The sequence below is a fragment of the Ictalurus furcatus genome, chromosome 5, assembly GCF_023375685.1.
Source record: "Ictalurus furcatus strain D&B chromosome 5, Billie_1.0, whole genome shotgun sequence".
Lineage (NCBI taxonomy): Eukaryota > Metazoa > Chordata > Actinopteri > Siluriformes > Ictaluridae > Ictalurus > Ictalurus furcatus.
The window spans coordinates 27,502,649-27,521,824 of NC_071259.1; the positions used below are offsets into that span (position 1 = coordinate 27,502,649).

General features: G+C 41.3%; 1 protein-coding gene across 2 annotated transcripts in view; it reads right to left on the reverse strand.

Annotated features, from left to right (window-relative positions):
* Positions 1-4,688: 4,688 nt before the first annotated feature.
* The window catches only part of med27 (mediator complex subunit 27), a 57,674-nt gene continuing 43,186 nt past the window's right edge, over positions 4,689-19,176 (reverse strand). The window contains exons 5-8 of one of the 2 annotated variants that reach the window (XM_053625569.1): positions 17,895-18,002; positions 11,634-11,675; positions 8,495-8,572; positions 4,689-5,604 (exon numbers count right to left, since the gene is read on the reverse strand). In XM_053625569.1, the coding sequence (XP_053481544.1) occupies positions 5,470-5,604; positions 8,495-8,572; positions 11,634-11,675; positions 17,895-18,002 (363 nt within the window). In that variant the 3' untranslated portion in view covers positions 4,689-5,469. Of the gene's footprint in view, positions 5,605-6,814; positions 7,588-8,494; positions 8,573-11,633; positions 11,676-17,894; positions 18,003-19,176 lie in introns of those variants that run through there. The other variant, XM_053625570.1, reaches the window with a different exon arrangement.

The following is a 19,176-nucleotide window of genomic DNA, read 5'->3' on the forward strand; positions in this document are numbered from 1 at the left end:
CTGTGGTTCGATCCTGAGCTCGGGTTACTGTCTGTGCAGAGTTAATGTGGAGTTCCATGGCCTCTCTTTGTCTGTATGGGTTTCCTTCGGGTTCTCCGGTTTCATCCCACCTCCCAAAAACATGCCAGTATGTGGATTGGCTAAGATAAATTGAGTATTTATTTTATATTATTATTATTATTTTTTTTAACAAATCTCTGCCTCACACCCAGTGACCCCATATTAAGCTGGATCCACATCAACCCTGACCAGGATAAAGCTCATACTGAATATGTGCCATTTTGGGTCACATTCAATTCTAATATTTAGCATAAAATCGATTTATGGATACATGTAAACCTATCAAAAGCCTGTTCTAAAGACAAGCTGGATTTGACCACTGCCATCAGGTGTGTGCTGTTGAATGGGTCAGGAATCCAGTGGAAAGAATACAGCAAGGGAGTGATGTGATGATCAGTTATGTGAGATCGTGAAGATTGATGAAACGAGACAAATGGCAATACCAGCTGGGAATAGGGTCTAATGTTGCAGAGCACATAATCATTTGCATTAGCATATCTAAGAACATATTCCATCTCTAACCTTATTCTTTTAAGAATGTGAAGACCAGAGGTTTTCAGGTTGAGAAGCCAGACTATTACCACCGAACAAAACTCAAAGAAGCAGGCTGGGAGATTGATTGAATGATTATTCAAAAATGTTCTATTATTTTGTGAAGAAAATTAAATGCCCATTTCCCCACATCACTAGGGGAACGCAAGACATTAAAATCCAGCTCAACATCCAATTCAAACATTCGATTCACTACCAATCTCTTTACACCATCCCATCTTTCATCTTCAGCAGATTTTGATAGACCAGAGAAAGGACAACGAGTGTCAGGCACTGGGACTCGACACCAATCATTAACATGGGTCGGGATCAGTAATTACACGTTCAGAGGGGAGGCTGTGGAAAGATCTGGAGAACAGAGGCTAATGAGGCCACAGTTCAGGGGCGGATGAGCGACAGGCACAAAAAAAAGCATCACACGCACTCACAGACACACTGGGGGAGGATGAATCAACAACAATAATAAGGCACCAACGTATAACTCAGGGCTGAAGGAACCAGTGTAGAAAACAAAGTTAAAAGATCAGTGAAAACAAAACCGTGTGCAACATTAATTAGTTACCAAATACAGGGCCAGTCTAAGACAAGATGGAGGAAATGCTGACTTGTGCTGATGTTGGAGTTGAATGTACATGTATAACGCACTGTATTTAATATATAAGGAATAAAACACATCAGGATGTGCTCTAATAGGCAGTTCAACCCGTGGTTGATTGTTTTCCTATAAAAGCATGCCCCAAAGTGTTTTATTCCTCTTATCTCATGACAATTTGACAACGCTAACAATTTTTTATTCGTTTACATTGAATCATTTAGCAGACGCTTTTATCCAAAGCGACTTACAAATGAGGAAATACAAGCAAAAACTATTCATTAAAAAAAATGTACTTTTGATCCTTTTTTCATTCAACATTTAATGTTATGAAACATCTGCAAAACATGTTAGTTCCTATTATCAATTAGTAGTAGCAGCTATAAACAGTCATTTCCTCACCTCAGCCCTTTTTCTCTGTCTTGAAAGACAAAAATCACACATTTTCAGGTTACTGAGAAACCATAAACCACAAAGTCCTCTGTCTCGAAAGACTACAAAGCATTGGCACTGGAGACTCCTTCCATACATATTAAATGAACATTTCCTCAATAATTATACGTTTTTCTGGGGGGTTTTCCACACCAAAATAACGGTTTTTAAGATTGAGTGAAGCATCCAGGGAAGTCCTTGTGAATCAGTTGTTATTATAGAAAGAATCATTTATTAGAACAAGTGCAAGGGCACCTGTGGTTCAGGTGGTGGAGCGGGTTGTCCACTAATCGTAGAGTTGGCGGTTCAATTCCCGGCCCACTTTCCAAAGTGTCCTTGGGCAAGACACTGGCTCGCGATGGCAAGCTAGCGCTACCATTGGTGTGTGTGTGTGAGTGTGAGAGAATGGTTGAATGAGAACCAGCGTAAAGTGTTTTGTAGATCCGCTAAAGTTTAAAAAAGCGCTATATAAGTGCAGACCATTTACATAAACGTGAATTGAATTGGAACGACCGCCAGCGCTGCTGATATATAAAATGAATGAACCCCTTCTGACCAATAAAATTTGAGCATTCAGTATGCTGTGGTATAAATATAGAATAAAGAACACGTTGAGTAGTTTTCACTGTAATAACTACACAAAGGTGGGGTTTATACCAAATTCTCAGGTTGCATTAATTGGTATTTGTTAATCACAGTAAAGCTGCTTGGAGCACTAAAACACTGGAGAGATGAAGAGATATTACATTCCTGTGCAGAAGCAGGTGCGTGGTTGGTGGCTCTGGGAGGTAGGTGAAGCCTCTAGATCTCACCTCGTGCTTCCAGTCAGAGCTGCAGGCAGTCTGCGAACAGAGCGACTCTAACGCTGCCATGTTAAAAGACTGCTCGAGAGGGGCTTCTACATCTCCCCATCCCTCCACTCTTTAAGCTTGTCAGCACAAGACTCTTCCTGTCACCTTGCGTAGGATGGGAACTGAAGTCACTTTCAGATAGCTCACAAAGTCGCACAGAGTTCTTTTATTCAAGCATCTGGAGCTGCGGTGCAGGGTACTGTAGCACACTCGGTGAGAACAACCTCTGATTAGTGGGAGTAACCTACACGAGACCCACATCTCCTGCAAAGTTAAACAAAGTTTGAATTGAGTTTTTGAATATTTTCAATTGTATAACAACTGATGTGATGCCTTAGGGAACATTAAAGTTTCAGTGTTTTTCCTCAACCTAATCTCTATGAACTATATCTGTACTGTATGCATGTTTACCACATGGATATCTGACATTAACTTATAATAGAAGCCTAAGGACAGTTTATGGGGCAGTCAATCAATGTTTTTGCGATACTGTTACGTTTGTATGTTTTCACGATTTTTTTTTTTTTGACTCAATCTATTTGTAAATGAAACTCAAAATATGTGCTCTTGAAAAAAAAAAAAAAAGTGCCCTTGAAATGGCTCATGAGCCATGATTTGATTCCTTAAGTCTTCAGTCCTGAAGACTTTCCCATGGATGAAACTTACTCAACAAATGTTAAATAAACATATCCTTAGAGAAATCCATACCAGATCAACAATTATCATCATGTTTTTCTTTGTTTATAGATATATAGTATGTACTAAAAGGAACATATATAATATAAGGGGTGCACGGTGGCTTAGTGGTTAGCACGTTCGCCTCACACTGCCAGGGTTGGGGGTTCGATTCCGTCATGTGTGTGCGGAGTTTGCATGTTCTCCCCGTGCTGCAGGGGTTTCCTCTGTATACTCCTCCCCCAGTCCAAAGACATGCATGGTAGGCTGATTGGCATGTCTAAAGTGTCCGTAGTGTATGAATGGGTGTGTGAGTGTGCCCTGCGATGGATTGGCACCCTGTCCAGGGTGTACCCCGCCTTGTGCCCGATACTCCCTGGGATAGGCTCCAGGTTCCCCGTGACCCTGAAAAAGGATAAGCGGTATATAGGATGGATGGATGGATATATGTAATATATTACATATTACATATATATACACTACATATTACACATATATACTACATTTGATAGAGTGGATCAACATTATTAATAGGCACTGTTCCAAAGAGGATCAAATGTTTGCTTGTCCAAATATGTACAAAAATAAATAAGAACAACAATTTCCATGGGGTGTACTTATTTTTTCACACGACTGAATATACGTTTGAAACCTTGCATTATCCTGTGCAATCTCTGAATGTTTTTATTATTTCTGTGGAAGGCAATAGCTAAATTCAGGTCATTTGACTAAATTAATTTGTTTGGTTACTAGAGATTAAAACGTTGCACTAGACGGTTTTATTGCACCAAGAGTAACAATGCCGTGTGCGACGACGGTCCACATGTTCACCCCATTATGGTTAAGAAGACCCACAAAGACAGTCAAATTATTCTCTCTGTACCAAGGCCATGAAACTTTGAAAACATGCACACACAACTTGATCTATTGACCAGTGATTCTTCTTCAGACATATCGTGATGTAAAAATCAAATGAAAACCCAATTTTCTATGAAGGCATTATTAGACAGAAGGTTTAAGATTTCGACGTTTCCTCTAAAGCAGATATGCCGACCCTTGACTCGAAACAAATACACAGTAAATAATTCAGGTCTTGGCATATAGCAAGATCACATACGTTACAACCCACCAAGGTACCATGCAGGCCCGGCTTATTAAACTATCTCCAAGTTCTGTTTGTTGCCTGCACCAACCCTGCTTTACTTTTTCACCTTTAGTTAAATTATGCATGACACGAGAACTAAGGGTATAATTTCTAGGTCACAGTAGTGTAAAAATGCACCTCCTGAGTTGCAGGCTTGAGGCGCCCTGCATTCGTGCAATGAAACTGTGCGTGCGGATGTTTGTTGTTTCCCCGCTCACATTCTCGAGTAACATAAAAAGCAAACTGCTACGGGAACGCTCGAGTTGAACAATGAAAATGTCAATACCAGCAAAAATGATGGCAACATCACGTATGGCAAAGGTATATTTTTAAATTTTCCTATTAGCAGAGCCGCTTTTAAAATAAAGACAAGAACAGAATGGAAAAGAAAAAAAAGATTTTATTACATCAAAACTGGAACGCAAAGGAAAAAAAACAACAACCAAAAAACCCCACCACACACACGCAATTCCTGTCCAATCACAAACGCGCCGTGTTCATAGAATAGGCTACATATGAAGTTATGACCTAGTTGTAGCAGTTGACTGTTTTATTAAAAAAAAAGAAAAAAAAAAGAAACTTCCTACTTTGAGTGACTCATGAAATATTAAACATGATTTCTTTATAAACAGGACTACAAAAAAGCTCACAAACAATAACAACAAAAACCGGTGTTGCAACACTTTTGCTTTGGAGTGCTTCACCGAAGCATTTTTTTTTTTTAGGTAAAAAAAAGCTATGTGAAAACTAAGTAGGACACAAGTTTATGGAAGTTTGAAACACTAGATATGAGCACAGGAAGTTAATGTTCACTGGAAATAGCAAGCATCTCTGACATCTTTTTCTTCCAGTGAAACCTGTGACTGGACGGCTAACTTTCACAAAACGTTTGGAATACAAATCTGCCTTTATTACATGGAGACTGGATACGAGTGTGTCGTCGGCATACCTGTACATATAACCTGTTGGTCATGACCGACCCTGACTACTGAAGTCGTTCCTTTTGGCCCGTTAGATGCAACTTGTACGTTCAAAAGTCTTTCAATACAAGCAGGGTCATAGACAGACACACACACACACACACACACACACACACACACACACTTTTGTATTTGTTCATCCCTTGTCCAGTGGGTATCATCACTCCTGTACAGTTTATGGATTCACTGCCTGCAGGTATCATGGAAGGCCTCGAGGGTGCGGAAATCCCTCCAGGTGGGAGGCAAGCCGTCTTGCAAAAACTTACCACAGCGCTGACATGGTGTCTGGAAAAGCTTGGTGTAACTCCTGAGCCAGGTCTGCAGGAAAGAGAAATACACAGTTTTCCATAACCGACTCGGAAAAGAAAAACAATAGATATAATATCTGAGGACAATCTCAAGCTCTGGACCAAGTGACTCAGCAAGTGCTTTCTATAGACAGGATGATGAATTCAGATTAACCCGATTTTTTTCCTCTCAATGTTGTCTTCGGTTGCCGTGAAATCTTAGCCATAGCTTGCTTCTCTGCTATCCCACGTGTGAGACACTTGAAGCCACTGCATATTCTCAAACTACTCTTTATGTATTGATATCAGACAGATGAATGCATTTGAAGGAGAGTTCTAATAGCCCTCCTCCATATGAGCCAACAAATGCTTACAATTAGCTGATGTTGCTCTGATTGACAGGCGAGAGAAGAATGCCACCCTTCCCACCCAACAGACCAACACCAACTGTGCTCTTCCAGACTCCTGGCCATGTACTGACTTGTGACATTACATGGATTAGACCATGCACTTGTGATCTTCCAATGATAGGGCAAACACTAACATGCCACTTTGGAGAAAATGTCACTTGCTTATTATGAATGACAAACTAATTGTAGGGCAGCTCAATATGCAAGAGTTCACAATTAGAGCCATTTTCCAAGTATCTCTTAGGACACCTAGGGCCTGAAAATAAGTCCAGAATGAAAAATTCCTGATTTGTTCAGAAGCAGCTTACATCTGACTGACTGGCCTAATTGCATTGGCATAAGCAGCATGACCATGGTATGGGGCCAAGATTCCTCACAGCAGGCATGGGAACAAACATGTACACTCCAATGATCTGAAACCGGTTCACCTCAATGTCCCAACTCAACTGACCCCACACAGGTCTGTATACTACCCCCTCTCAAAACCCACTGACTAATTCAAGACCTCAAACCTGGCCTCACTGCGCAATGAGATTTCCTACCATCCCTTACAGTACCGTATATGTATTTGTTATTAGGTCTACGCAAATAATGACCAGTTAAATCAAACTTATAGTTTACATTAAGTAGACTGTGTCAAATGATAGGATTAGGAGATGTAGTTCTACAGATACCCACAGGATCATCCAGATGTTTGCAGCCTGAATTCTGCACCTTCTCCCATGTACTACACATTTTTCTTCTCCCAGCTCTAGCTCATTCAGCTCAAGTGGTATTTATCACAACTGTCATGAGCCAAGAGAAGAACTGAGAGGTGTGAGACTGAGAAACAAATTAGTCCTAAACTGTGCTTAGTCATGGTCTCTGTTGAAAAGATGCTGAAACCTCCTCAGAACAGCTGACGTATACTTGAAGACTACACAAGTGCCCACATTCCTGACTCAGACACATGACTTTTTTCCTTTTCACTACATACAGTTGGAAAAACAGATACAGGAACAGAAGAGATTTCCACCAAAGTGACGGGAGATGGCAGTAATCAGTTTTGTCCTGTCATAACGGCTCCAGTCAGACCGTTGTGTACTACTCGCCACATACAATTATTGGCATCACATTCATAAAAACAAAAACCATCTCAAGACCCAGGTATTACAAATAACTGGAAGGCCTTTGTTACACTCAAGTGTGAGAGGGTTCTCCAGCTAATGGGAGAAATACAGAACAGAGAACCCCCAAGAGTGGGGTAGCTATCGTTTCAGCTGTGTTTCAAACTTTCAGAAATTATACTCGGAGAGATGTTCTTTGTGTATCTAGATAATGTACTGCTTATTTCATGTTCTTTTTATGAACATATATGGCATGTAAGACAAGTGCTCACTCAACTTAGTAGTCTACACAAAAGACCCCATGGTGTGGGATACCGGGAATTGTTGGTCATCAACCTGCCTAGAGGAATGGCGAAACCAGCTGCAGGGGGCCACACATCCACTTCTGGCTTACCAGCTGGGCGTTCCATGATCTCCCCAGGTCAGTCCCCAAATGCCATCCACCCAACTGGCCAGCTTTGTGCCATTCTTATTTGTATTGCTGCATGTGGTCCAGTCCTAGTGGACAGAACAATGATCTTGGGTTCTTTCATATCATTTCCTGGAAGTTTAATCCTAGCCTGCCTGGGGTCAGTTTTGGAGGACATGCTACCGTCGAGCATCCCATTTCTGGTTTCCAGATAATAGAAGCAAAACCATGAAAGCAATGTTACTCTACGTCACAGGTGATCTGTAGAACCACTGATGACCCTAACTTGAGTGTTGTTCTCACTGCCTATTTATGTGCTGTCTGTTGCTAGCTTAAGATTCAAACTTTGGTGTGTTGGTGATGCAATTAGCTGCTCCACTTGTAGAGATTAATTTTCATTAAATGCGTGACCTGCGACTAGTCTCCTGTGACGCTTTGCTACTGGGCTGAATTTATGGCTCATTATATCCTTTCAGACCACTGGCTTTACAAACGCAACTCACATATGGTTAGCAGTGTTTACTCTTGTATTACAATGAAACATTTCTATCCTGATGGAAGTGGCCTCTTCCAGAATGACCCCGCTCCGATCCATGAGGGAATGAGGGCTGGATGAAACGTTTGGTGGCTATGACTATTATGTAAATCGTATGCCATGGCCTTCATTATCACCAGGTTTCAACCCAATTGAACGCCTATGGGAGTTTCTGGGGAGATGTGTTAGACAACACGCTCTAACACCATCATCAAAACTCCAATTGAATATCTTGTGGAAGAATGCAATGCAGTTCCAGAGAATTTTAGAATCTATAATGGTGTATATTAGTGGCGCATGGTGGCCCAACACCTTACTAAGACACTGTTATTTTTCCCCCTTTAATTTGTCACCCATCTGTATGATATGTCAAAAGTGAGAAGAGCCTGTGCAGGAGGCACAGCAGCACGACAGGGACAGAGGTGTGGAGTGTAATTAAAAAAACACCAGGAAGAACTCACCATGAAGGAGCGCACCACCACATCGGGCATCTGGGGCAGCTGGTAGTGCAGCAGGGCTGTGGTGGCATGGTCCGTCACCTGGGCACAATGAATATCAGGAAATGTCATACGCAAGGGAATTATGTTTCAGTACATTAAGCAAAGTCATATAATTGTAGTCAAACTCTCTTTTGTCAGACTGGCTTTCACTTTAACTGGATTTTAGAGCTGTGATTGATGATGTTTGTCATTTCAAGTCACTCACTGATGATCACAGTGTGTATTTCTGGGCAGAGATTTGTAATTTAAACCACCACCCTCTGTAAATGATCTATAAATATAGATTTGTAATAGCTTATCTGGCTCCAAACATCTAGACAGAGTGTGGTTCAGCAAGAATAGTCATTAATGCATCTTGGCTCTTAATTGAAGTTTTTAAAAAAAATATACGACCTTGAGGAGAACCTTACAGGCTCAACATAGTGTACAAGTCATCTCGGCAGATGTGATCTCAGAGTGCTCGAAGCAGCACAGACCAAATAAAAGTTTCCAATTTTCATGTTTCACTGTTATGCCTACTACTTAATAACTGTATGCTCAGGAGAAGCAGTTTGATTTTGACCGTTATAAAAAAAAAAAAAAAAAAAAAAAATCAACCATATCACAGAATACCTGAAAAAAGGGCACGGAGCCATTGGCAGAAACGTTAAACCCATTTCCAATCTATATCTCAGACACTGAGATTAATGTTATTGTTTCATTTCCCAAAAGCTCTCCATCTCCTTATTACTTTCTCCAAAGCCTCGTCTCCCATCGCTAATGTAACCGTCGTGAGGTGCTACAAATGAACAATTTCATTCTTCTAGATCGTTTGCACTTTGTCATCATTCACTGAGTAAAAGCTGGGAGACATATTCAGTTATGTCTGAATAGCAATTTCACTTATGTCTTCAATGCATGATACTGTATACCGCACACTCTGAACTATTCAATAAATTATAGGGCATTAGCGAAACTGATACTGGTATGGGATATCAGTCTGGTACCATAGTCGTACTCATTTACTTGTAATAAAAATTTTTAAAAAATGCTCCAATATTAACATAGTAGACTACAAACTGTCCTCTGCGAAAATATTAAGAGCAGCGTATTCCTACAATGCAAGTATCCTGATAAAACATCTCACGGCATTTAAACTGTACCTTTACCAGAGAGCATGAGGCCAGCCATCCTGAGTGTGCAGAGCACTATGAACAACAGGGTCATTAAAAATCATGAAAGTAAAGCAGCGAAGTGAGCGTGCAGAGAAACTCTATTATGCGAGAGCAGAGCAGTTCAGTTCAGCGAGCACTGAGCGTTGAGCCACACTTCCTTTCCCCTTGCTTGTGAGTGTCTAGACTTTGCTTGCAATTTCTTAGCAACGTGCGCTGATTTTTAATAAGCATACTCGTTGATTAAGCTCGGCACGTTCAGGCCACTCTCGTGATCTCTATTACGGATTCTGTTTAAACGGCAAAACATCTTGAACATAACTTAGCATGAGGAGTTCTTTGCTAGCAACCAACATGAACAGAGCTAAATAAATTGTTCCATAATGCCCCTGATTGCTTAATACTAAATACACTACAGGATACAGCCAAAGCTTTGTGGGCAACGGACCATCACGCCCATATGCGGGTCTTTGGAAGCACACGTTCAATTGTCAAGAATGAATTTCTCACTGGAACCAAGAGGCCCAAACATCTCCCAGCATGACAATGCGCCTGTGCACAAAGCGAGTTCCATGAAGACATGGTTTGCCAAGGTTGGAGTGGAAGATCTCGAGTGGCCTGCACACATCCGTGATCACAACCCCACTGAACAGGAATGCTGACTGCAATCCAGGCTTCCTCGCTCGACATAAGTAACGCTCTTGTGGCTGAATGGACAAAGACCCATAGCCACACTACAAAATCTAGTAGAAAGCCTTTGCAGAAGCATGGAGGTTATTATAACAGCAGAGAGGGACTACATCTGGAATGGAATGTTCAAAAAGCACATATGAGTGTGATGGTCAAGTGTCTATAATAATTTGGCCATATAGCGTATGTTACGCATTTCGGGATCAGTATCGGTTTTGACAAGTACCAAAAGCATGTACTCGTACTCGGTCTGATTGCAGCCCTCAACGAGTGGAACTGGTTGGGAGAGCTGAACTAAAGTGAACTAATTTTGTGAGCAAGAAGAGCCGCAAGGCAGAACTAACAGCAGTGAGGAGAACATTCGAGGGGGTCCTGCCCTCCCATTTCAAGTAGCTATGTTTAAATTATCATGTGCAGTAAGAGAAACAAACAGGCCATGCCTTGGATCAGCACATCCACAACCGCTTTCTCAGGTAAAAACTCTCCCTGTCTTTCCACTGTAAGCTGCAGTGAGCCATACTGTCTCTCTCTCTCTCTCTCTCTCTCTCTCCACATCTCTGTCTTGTGTTCTCATTCCCACTGCAGTTACTCTCTCTCTGTCAATCTCTTACACGATCTCTCACTCTCTAAAAAGATGTAAGAGGAGAGCCAGGCACCGGAGCTCCATCTGCCCAGAGGCTTCCTGCGCTTTAATTCCAGTCTAATGAGATTCAGAGAAAGAGGAACATAAAAGGAAGAAAGCAGCGGACTTAAACCCAGGCTGGGGGTGTACCGAGGGATGCAGGGAAAGTGGTTTGGAGTTTAAAAAAAAAAAAAAAAAATTCAAAACCACAAATCCAAATGATGGCTGAGGGATAAAAGGAGGCATGGGCATTGGTGAGGAAGAAGGAAACGTGACTGCCATTGGGATGAAAGATGGATATCTAATTAGGATCTACTGTAGGATTCTACTGATGAATGATTAAAGCTTTTCACACCAGCAATGTAGTCTGACTTCGGCAAGAGGAGAGGCCAAGATGGTGTTACTCTCATAGGCATACACATCACCATACTCTCGCTGTGCGCCTATCAGAGCTGACTTTAAAACGCATTACAGCTTTAAATACTGTCCTTCACATGCCTGCTGTAATTAAAGACCACACTCAGACAGAAGTGGGGATTAGTGCAACATCCCACCGGCAAAATGGACTTTTCCTCTTCTAATATATTATACATAATTAGGCTGTGTGTAGACTCTGTATGCACACTGGTTCACTCACCTTTTGAAATACTTGGTAGTTGGACTTTGACCAGATGTCCAGCTGAAAAGAAAAAAAAAATAGTTAATTAATTTCCACATATTAATCTGCATTAATCGAAGAAACTCACAGGTTTTATTTAAAAATGTAGATCTGGAAGGGAACAGAGGCTGTTAGATTGTTCTCACAGCCACAGATTCTGCACAGTCAGACTTATCAGGAATTTTTCCTCTTGCCGGCTGAGGCAACTAAATCTGCTCTCAAACGTCATCTTATATCTCCACACACCTGCAATAGCTCTTTTATGTATGGAAATATGAAAGTATGGAAATATATCACCAGCATGGGTTTCAAATGCACACTGCCAGCCTAGAAGCAGGTCCATTCTCAAGAGGGGAAGAAGAGCAGGTGGGCTGATTTACTGATTTTTACAATTTAAACAACCAAAGCAAAAGAAAGTTTTACCTGAAGGAGCTACATGTAAGTGTGTGTGTGTGTGTGTGTGTGTATATATATATATATATATATATATATATATATATATATATATATATATATATATATATGTATATATATATAAAAAAGCAAGACATTTCCCATACAAAGTGTAACACAATACGCCTGTTATGATATCAGCAAAAGGTTCGACATTATTCAGGCTGTATGGATGGCGTATAACCATACGGAAACTCGTCAGCAATTTGCTAGCTGTGTTATGACATTTTGTCAGGTTCTGGATCAGTACAAGGATGTGGGATGGTTGATATCGGCTAACAGGCCCACTCCGGTCTCCTCTCAACAACCATCAGGTCTGGTGTTGGTGGAGTTGCTGGTGCAGCACAGAAGAACTGGCAAACTTAGTTTCTATTTCTCTTTACTTCTGCAAAAGAAGCTGGCTGTAGATAGCAGAGGGCTTCCCATAGAAGCATGAATTTGTGTACTTTTGTCCATGTTTCAAGCAAATGACTGGCCACCATGCTATAGACTGTTCTGTGTGTGAAAATGACACTTTTTGAAATACTCAAACCGGCCTGTCTGATACCAACAACCATTCCCACAGAAAGGAGATCCCAAAGGAGATCCCATTTTCCTCCATTCTGATGTTTGATGTGACCATTAAATGAAGCCCTTCATTTGTACCTTGCTCTGCTGCCACGTTATTGGCTGACTGGATACCTGTTCCTATTAAAGTGGCTGGAGAGCGTATATAGGTTAGGTTTGATGGAAAGAGCTGATACGAGTTGCTGTCTATCTCTTACGCTGGCCCAGTTTTATGTTGAGGACAAAAAACAAAACAAAAAAACCTTCTCCTCATCAGCCTGTGGTGTTAAGGTCATCAGAACAGGTTCAAAGACGATAACAAATCAAAATGTTCCCTGAATCTAATATCAAACAGGGTCGGTGTCAGCGTTTATTAGAGAAATCAGATGCCATCTCCCCCACGGTCCCCCGACCCACTCAGACATGCTGATGCCCTTTGAAGTAGGAAGAATGCCCGATCGCAAATTACCCAAGAGACGTCAGAGAAAGTCTTTGAAGCCCCACTTTGATAGTGCAGTTTTCCTTCTCCTATCTTTCGATCTCACTCACTCATCCATGTGCCCTCTCTTCCTGTCTTTCAGCCTCCCTCACTCCCTCCTCCAATTGCTCTCCCTCTCTCCTCTCCTGCGAGGCTGCCTCATCAGCCTCTGCTGGGAGTCTTGCATCGGGGATTAATGGCCTGTGTGGTAAAACCTGATCCGAGGGCTTAAGGTGGTAGAAGTGTGAGGTGCAGGCAGAAGGAAGTCAATAAGCACAGCTGACTCCTGAAGCTTGTTTTCCCTCGGCCCAGGTCACCTCTGAGTCACCTGCAGCTTCAAACAGCGAGCCGGATTACGAGCTCTTCCCCAAAGCCTTCTCAAAGAGTCTGTTTTGTATAGAGACATCCCGCGTGGTTACGTTTAAACCGCACCGTGTGAAGAACTAATCCGCTCAAAGACTGCTTTTTGTGCGAGATAAAAATATTAAGTGGAAGCTGGTAAGAGCATAAAGTGTCTGACTACTTTTAATCCAGAAGAGAGCCAATATAAAGTGTATACGTCTCAAAAAAATACCCGCTCATGCCGCACTATGGTCGTTTCTCTACCTCCACTGTGCTCTAGAGTGAATACATTCAGACCAAGTTGTGCTCGATTCACTCTTTACAACATTCATTCATTGTTAGCAAACACTTCATTCTGGTCGCTGTGGATCTAGAGCCTATCCCGGGATCACAGGGTATCAGTCGGGATTACAACCTGGATGGGATGCCAGTTCATCACAAGACACCGCACTCATTCACACCTAGGGGCAATATAGAGCAGGGGCTCACAAACTCTTTGCAGCCAGAGAGATATTCTAGACTAAAACAAAAGGCAAGTACACTATATGGCCAGTAGTATGTGGACACCTGAACATCACACACACACACACACACCATTTAGTCAACTCTTTGCTGTTATAATAACCTCCATTCTTCTGGGAAGGCTTTCCACTAGATTTTGGAGTGTGGCTGTGGGGATTTGGCCACAACAGTATCTAGATAGTAGACTAAATAGGTGGAATTTCTCTTTCAATGGACAGTAACATGGCTAACTGTAGTATAACATGTCTGTATGTAGATCAGCCATAACATTAAAAGCACTGAGAGGTGAAGTGAATAACATTGATTATGTCGTTACAATGGCACCTGTCAAGAGTTGGGATATATAAAGCAGTAAGTGGACAGTCAGTTCTCGAAGTTGACATGTTGGAAGCAGGAAAAATGGGCAAGCGGAAGGATCTGAGCGGCTTTGACAAGAGTCAAAATTGTGATGGCTAGACGACTGGGTCTGAGCATCTCCAAAACGGCAGGTCTTGTGGGGTGTTCCTGGTAATGCAGTGCTTCGTACCTACCATAAGCAGCGACGGGAACAAGGGCGCTCAAGGCTGACTGATGACAACGCCCTCTTTCAGCAGTATAATGCGCCCTGTCAAAACTGTTCAGGGACAGTTTGAGGAACATGACAAATAGTTCAATGTGTTGACTTGGCCTCGAAAATTCCCCAACAATGGACAACCAAGTCCGATCCACGGAGGCCCCACCTCGCAACTTCCAAGACTTAAAGGATCTGCTGCTAACCTCATGGTGCGAGATTCCACAGCACACCTTCAGAGGTCTTGTGGAGTCCATGCCTCGATTTGGCAGAGCTGTTTTGGCAGCACAAGGGAGACCTACACAGTATTAGGCAGGTGGTTTTAGTATTATGGCCGATCGTTGTATACAAAAATTATATAAAAATGATTGATCATTTCGTCATTTAAGACATCAAATCTGATTTCAGACTTACACAGACTTTAGGGGAGATCATTAGAAAATTTGAGTGTGGCTGCACCAACATTTAAAGATCTGAAACAGTTAAAAGTGTAGATATTAAATAATCTGTTTGAACTGATCTAGCATCTAGTTCGCTTTTATCAAAAGACGAAGATGATAACTGACAATTTTTAATGCCATAAAATAAATAATAAATAATTTTATCATAGGTCATAATAAATTTGGCTAAACAGACATGTACAGCCTTTTGTCTCCCAGAAGTCCTAACCAATACCTGAATCTCATTTGCTGGATCTATTCTGACACCAAGAAGGAAAATAAATCCTGATTAGATAACTATTATTAAAACACCTGCAGTGATTCTATGGAATAAAAAACACAAACATCTCTGATTTCATTTTTAGCTCCTGGAAATCCTTCATCTTTCTTTAAAGGGACAGAAAGCCCTAAGAGTTTCCCCTTGACTCTTGGTGTTCCTCGTCTTTTTAGATAAGATGCACAGGAACTATGACAAATTTAAGCATTGAAACAGTACAAAGTGTAAAACAAAGACACTGGTCTTTCCATAGATAAATACAACACTGCAAATGAGTCAGCTGCATTTATAATGCCTTAACCATGTGAATATTTCATACACTGCAAACAAAAAATGAGCTCCTGCACTTAATAAAACACCAAAACAAAGTTTTTCAGACACCTACAAACCGAGGAATCAAATCTCAGTGGGGTTTAAACAGTCAAGCGCCATCAGAAACAAAGAAATAAACGGTTATTTGTACAAGTTTCTAGAAGGATAAAGGTGAGCTGCGTACAGCGCAACTGGCAGTGGGAATAGCCGTTTCCGCCAGCAGAGGTTAATCATTATTGCTCACCACACACACACGATGGCCCGGCACCCCAGGGCAAAGCAGCATCCTGACAGCGAGTTCACACGCTTCATACTCGCTGCCATAATTAACGCTGATCAAGGCTGCGCACGGCTTTGATGGCCGCCTCATATTAGTGTCACCTCGGCGTGTTCAAATGGCTCGGCTCGCTCAGACTGTGAGAGACGCGCATCGCCGTGCTCAAAATGAATGAGCCAGTAATGTTGAAAGTGATGTGTGGGAGTAGAAACGATAAAATAGTGGACGACGTCTCACATCATTTACGCTCTTTCCATAGCGAACGGAGAGCTCTGAACACGTCTGAATTATTAAAAAAGCACCGGAGAAACTAGTGTCAAATTAAAAAAAAAAAATCTTTCGATTTCTTATTGTTAACTAAGCCGCAAGAGCCAGTGGGCTTACAGAACATAGTCAAAAGACTCCAGTATGTCAGAATGACCTTGCATAAGAACGTCCAGAGAACATGCAGGGAATGGGAACCAATAATAAGTAGCTTTAAAAAAAAAAAAAAAAAAAAAGTTATGAAAAGGTAGAAATTAGCACTGGTCCAGGTGGTGCTTTTCTAAACTACTTTAAAAGTGTCTTATGACATCACAACCCGTGACAACACAACAATCAGAAAAATAATAGCAGTATTAATATAAAATAATGAATTTGTAGAATTGTAATACGCATTTAATGATTTCTTTTTATAAGAAAGAAGGGAAGAATTTTTTTGTGTGTGAGCTGGAATAAGGGAAGACACAAATATAATCATTTTAGAAGGATCTTTGCTCTCTACAAGGGCAACACAAACACCAAGACATAACGAAATACTTGTTGAATTTGTTAGGTTAATGTTAATAGTCATACATCAAACATATTTTGATAGTTGTCGGTTAAAAAAAAAAAATTAGTATTATAAAACCGTGAAAGGTGCTTGAACTTACTATTCTTATTCAAGATAGCCGTAGATTTGATATCAGTTGACCACTGACATGATCTGCATTGCCTACATTAAAGAGTCGAGCAATTACGTTCCCAGATGTATGAGTTAATAATCTTAATACCAATAATTAGCGAGAGGAAATTTGAGAGGACACCCCATACACACACTGCCACATAAATCAGGGTAATTTAGCTTTGCCAATACACCTAGCAGCATGATTTCGGGAAGTGGGAGAAAACCAGAGAACCCGGATAAAACCCACATGCACATGTAGGAAACTTGCAACGCTCCACACAGACAGGAACCCAAGCTCAGTTTTGAACCAGAGACCATCGAGCTGTGGGGTGGCAATACTACACGCTGTGGCATCATACATTCCTGCACTGATGATTTTAACAGCATTCATGAAAACATCTTTGCTTAGAGGCACCCAAGCATCTCTTCTCTGGGTTTTAGTTCAAGACTAAGCAGTACTTTGGCACTGGATCTAAACTGAACTGAAAACTGTTTTTGTTGTTTTGAAAAAGTGTGGACCCTTGTGGGTGGAAAATAAGGTTTATCCATCCATCTTCTGTACCGCTTATCCTACACTGGGTCCCGGGGGAGCCTGGAGTCTATCCCAGGGGACTTGGGGAATGAGGCGGGGGACACCCTGGAAGGGGTTCCAACCCATCGCAGGGAACAATCACACACACATACACACACTATGGACAATTTGGAAATGCCAATCAGCCTACAATGCATGTCTTTGGACTGGGGAGGAAACAAGAGTACCCAGAGGAAACCCCTAAAACACAGGGAGAACATGCAAACTCCACGCACACAGAGCGGAGGCGGGACCTGAACTCCCAACCCTGGAGGTGTGAGGATAAATGTGCTAACCATTAAGCCACTGTGCCCCCCAATAAGGGTTATCAATATATACCCTTGATTGTGATCAAGTCTACACTGGAGAACCTACAATGTCCAGCAGGAAGCTAATCTTGCTTCTAGAAAATACAAAACACGTAAAGTTACTGTGATGCTCAAAGCAAGGATGCTAATTGATGGTGATTTTAGTCATAAAACCTGACCACAGATCTGTCCTGAACACTCTGGGTGCTCTCAAACCGGAGCAATCGTTCCACGGTTACCTTGCCATCCTCGGAATACACATTCTCATGGTATCCTCTGACGATGGTGCGGTCGATGAACAGGCTCCTCATCACCACGATGGCTTTAAGCACTTTTCCCAGGGTCACCTGCACACAAACACAAAAACGGTAGATCTGCGATCAGCCAGGTTTTCATAAAAGACGTGGAGGACTCCCCAAACCCTTCCTTCAAACAGCAAAGTATTAAAAAGGCTTCAATCAGATCAGGCCTGAGAGGTAAGCTGGAGACTTCACCTCACCTGAATGTGTATGTGAGAGAAAGAAAGATGGGCCGGTAGGAGCTCTGCTCTTTTCACAAAAGGTCTTTAAACAGAAGCCCAGGTTGTGTGAACAAAACAGCAGAGATCTCTCTGAATTATTAACATGGTTCTCTCAATAGAGCCATTCAACAGGGTTTAAGGAAGAGGGGAGCTTGATCCCACCCCTGACTGACAGAGTCTGAGAGACAGAAGCACAGTGGCGATGAGATGGACCAGAAGGGATTGTGGGTAGACGGGGGTCAGGGACCTCCTTGAGGAGGCTTGAAAAGGAGGAGCACAATGAGGAGCAGTGGGATAAAGTTCAGCTTAAATAAGAGTTAGACAGAGTGGCTTATGCACATAAACACGTCCACATAATAAACTGAACTACACACAATAGTTTTCATAAGGTCCCCAACAAAGTTAGCAAAAGTTTGTAACCCCATTGGTTTCTCAGTCAAAGGATAAAAAAAAAGTACCACTATTTATTTATTTAACTCCTAGAACTGCATTTGAGCAAGTACGGTACATGGAAGCTGATAAAAGTATCTGAATATGTTTTTTTTAATTTCAATTCTATACACGTCACATTAAATATTTTTTCTCTATTATGTGTTTAATAAATTTACATTTATGCCAAAGTTTTTAATTTGTTTGGAACTTTTTAGTGGTAAGATATGCCTTTAAAAACATATCATTTAGAAATGATGTAGAATCCTAAATACAAATCTCAAAATTCCAAATCTAAAAAATAGTGATTTTATGTAAATTAGGTTGAAGGTGAAGCATCCGGCATCATCATATAACTGCTTAGCTATATTATAGGATTATGTCCTCTTGCTTAAATTAAAAGCAGTACCCAGATAACTAAATGTAAACAAACTGTACATTTTCAGGAAAATGGTCAAATTTGCAGATCACTGAGTGTAAAGGTAGGATGCCACTCTCATGGCTTAAAAAAAAAAAAAGAAGACTTCTCCATCTTGTCCAACCACTTTGAATTAAAAGTTATTATACATATA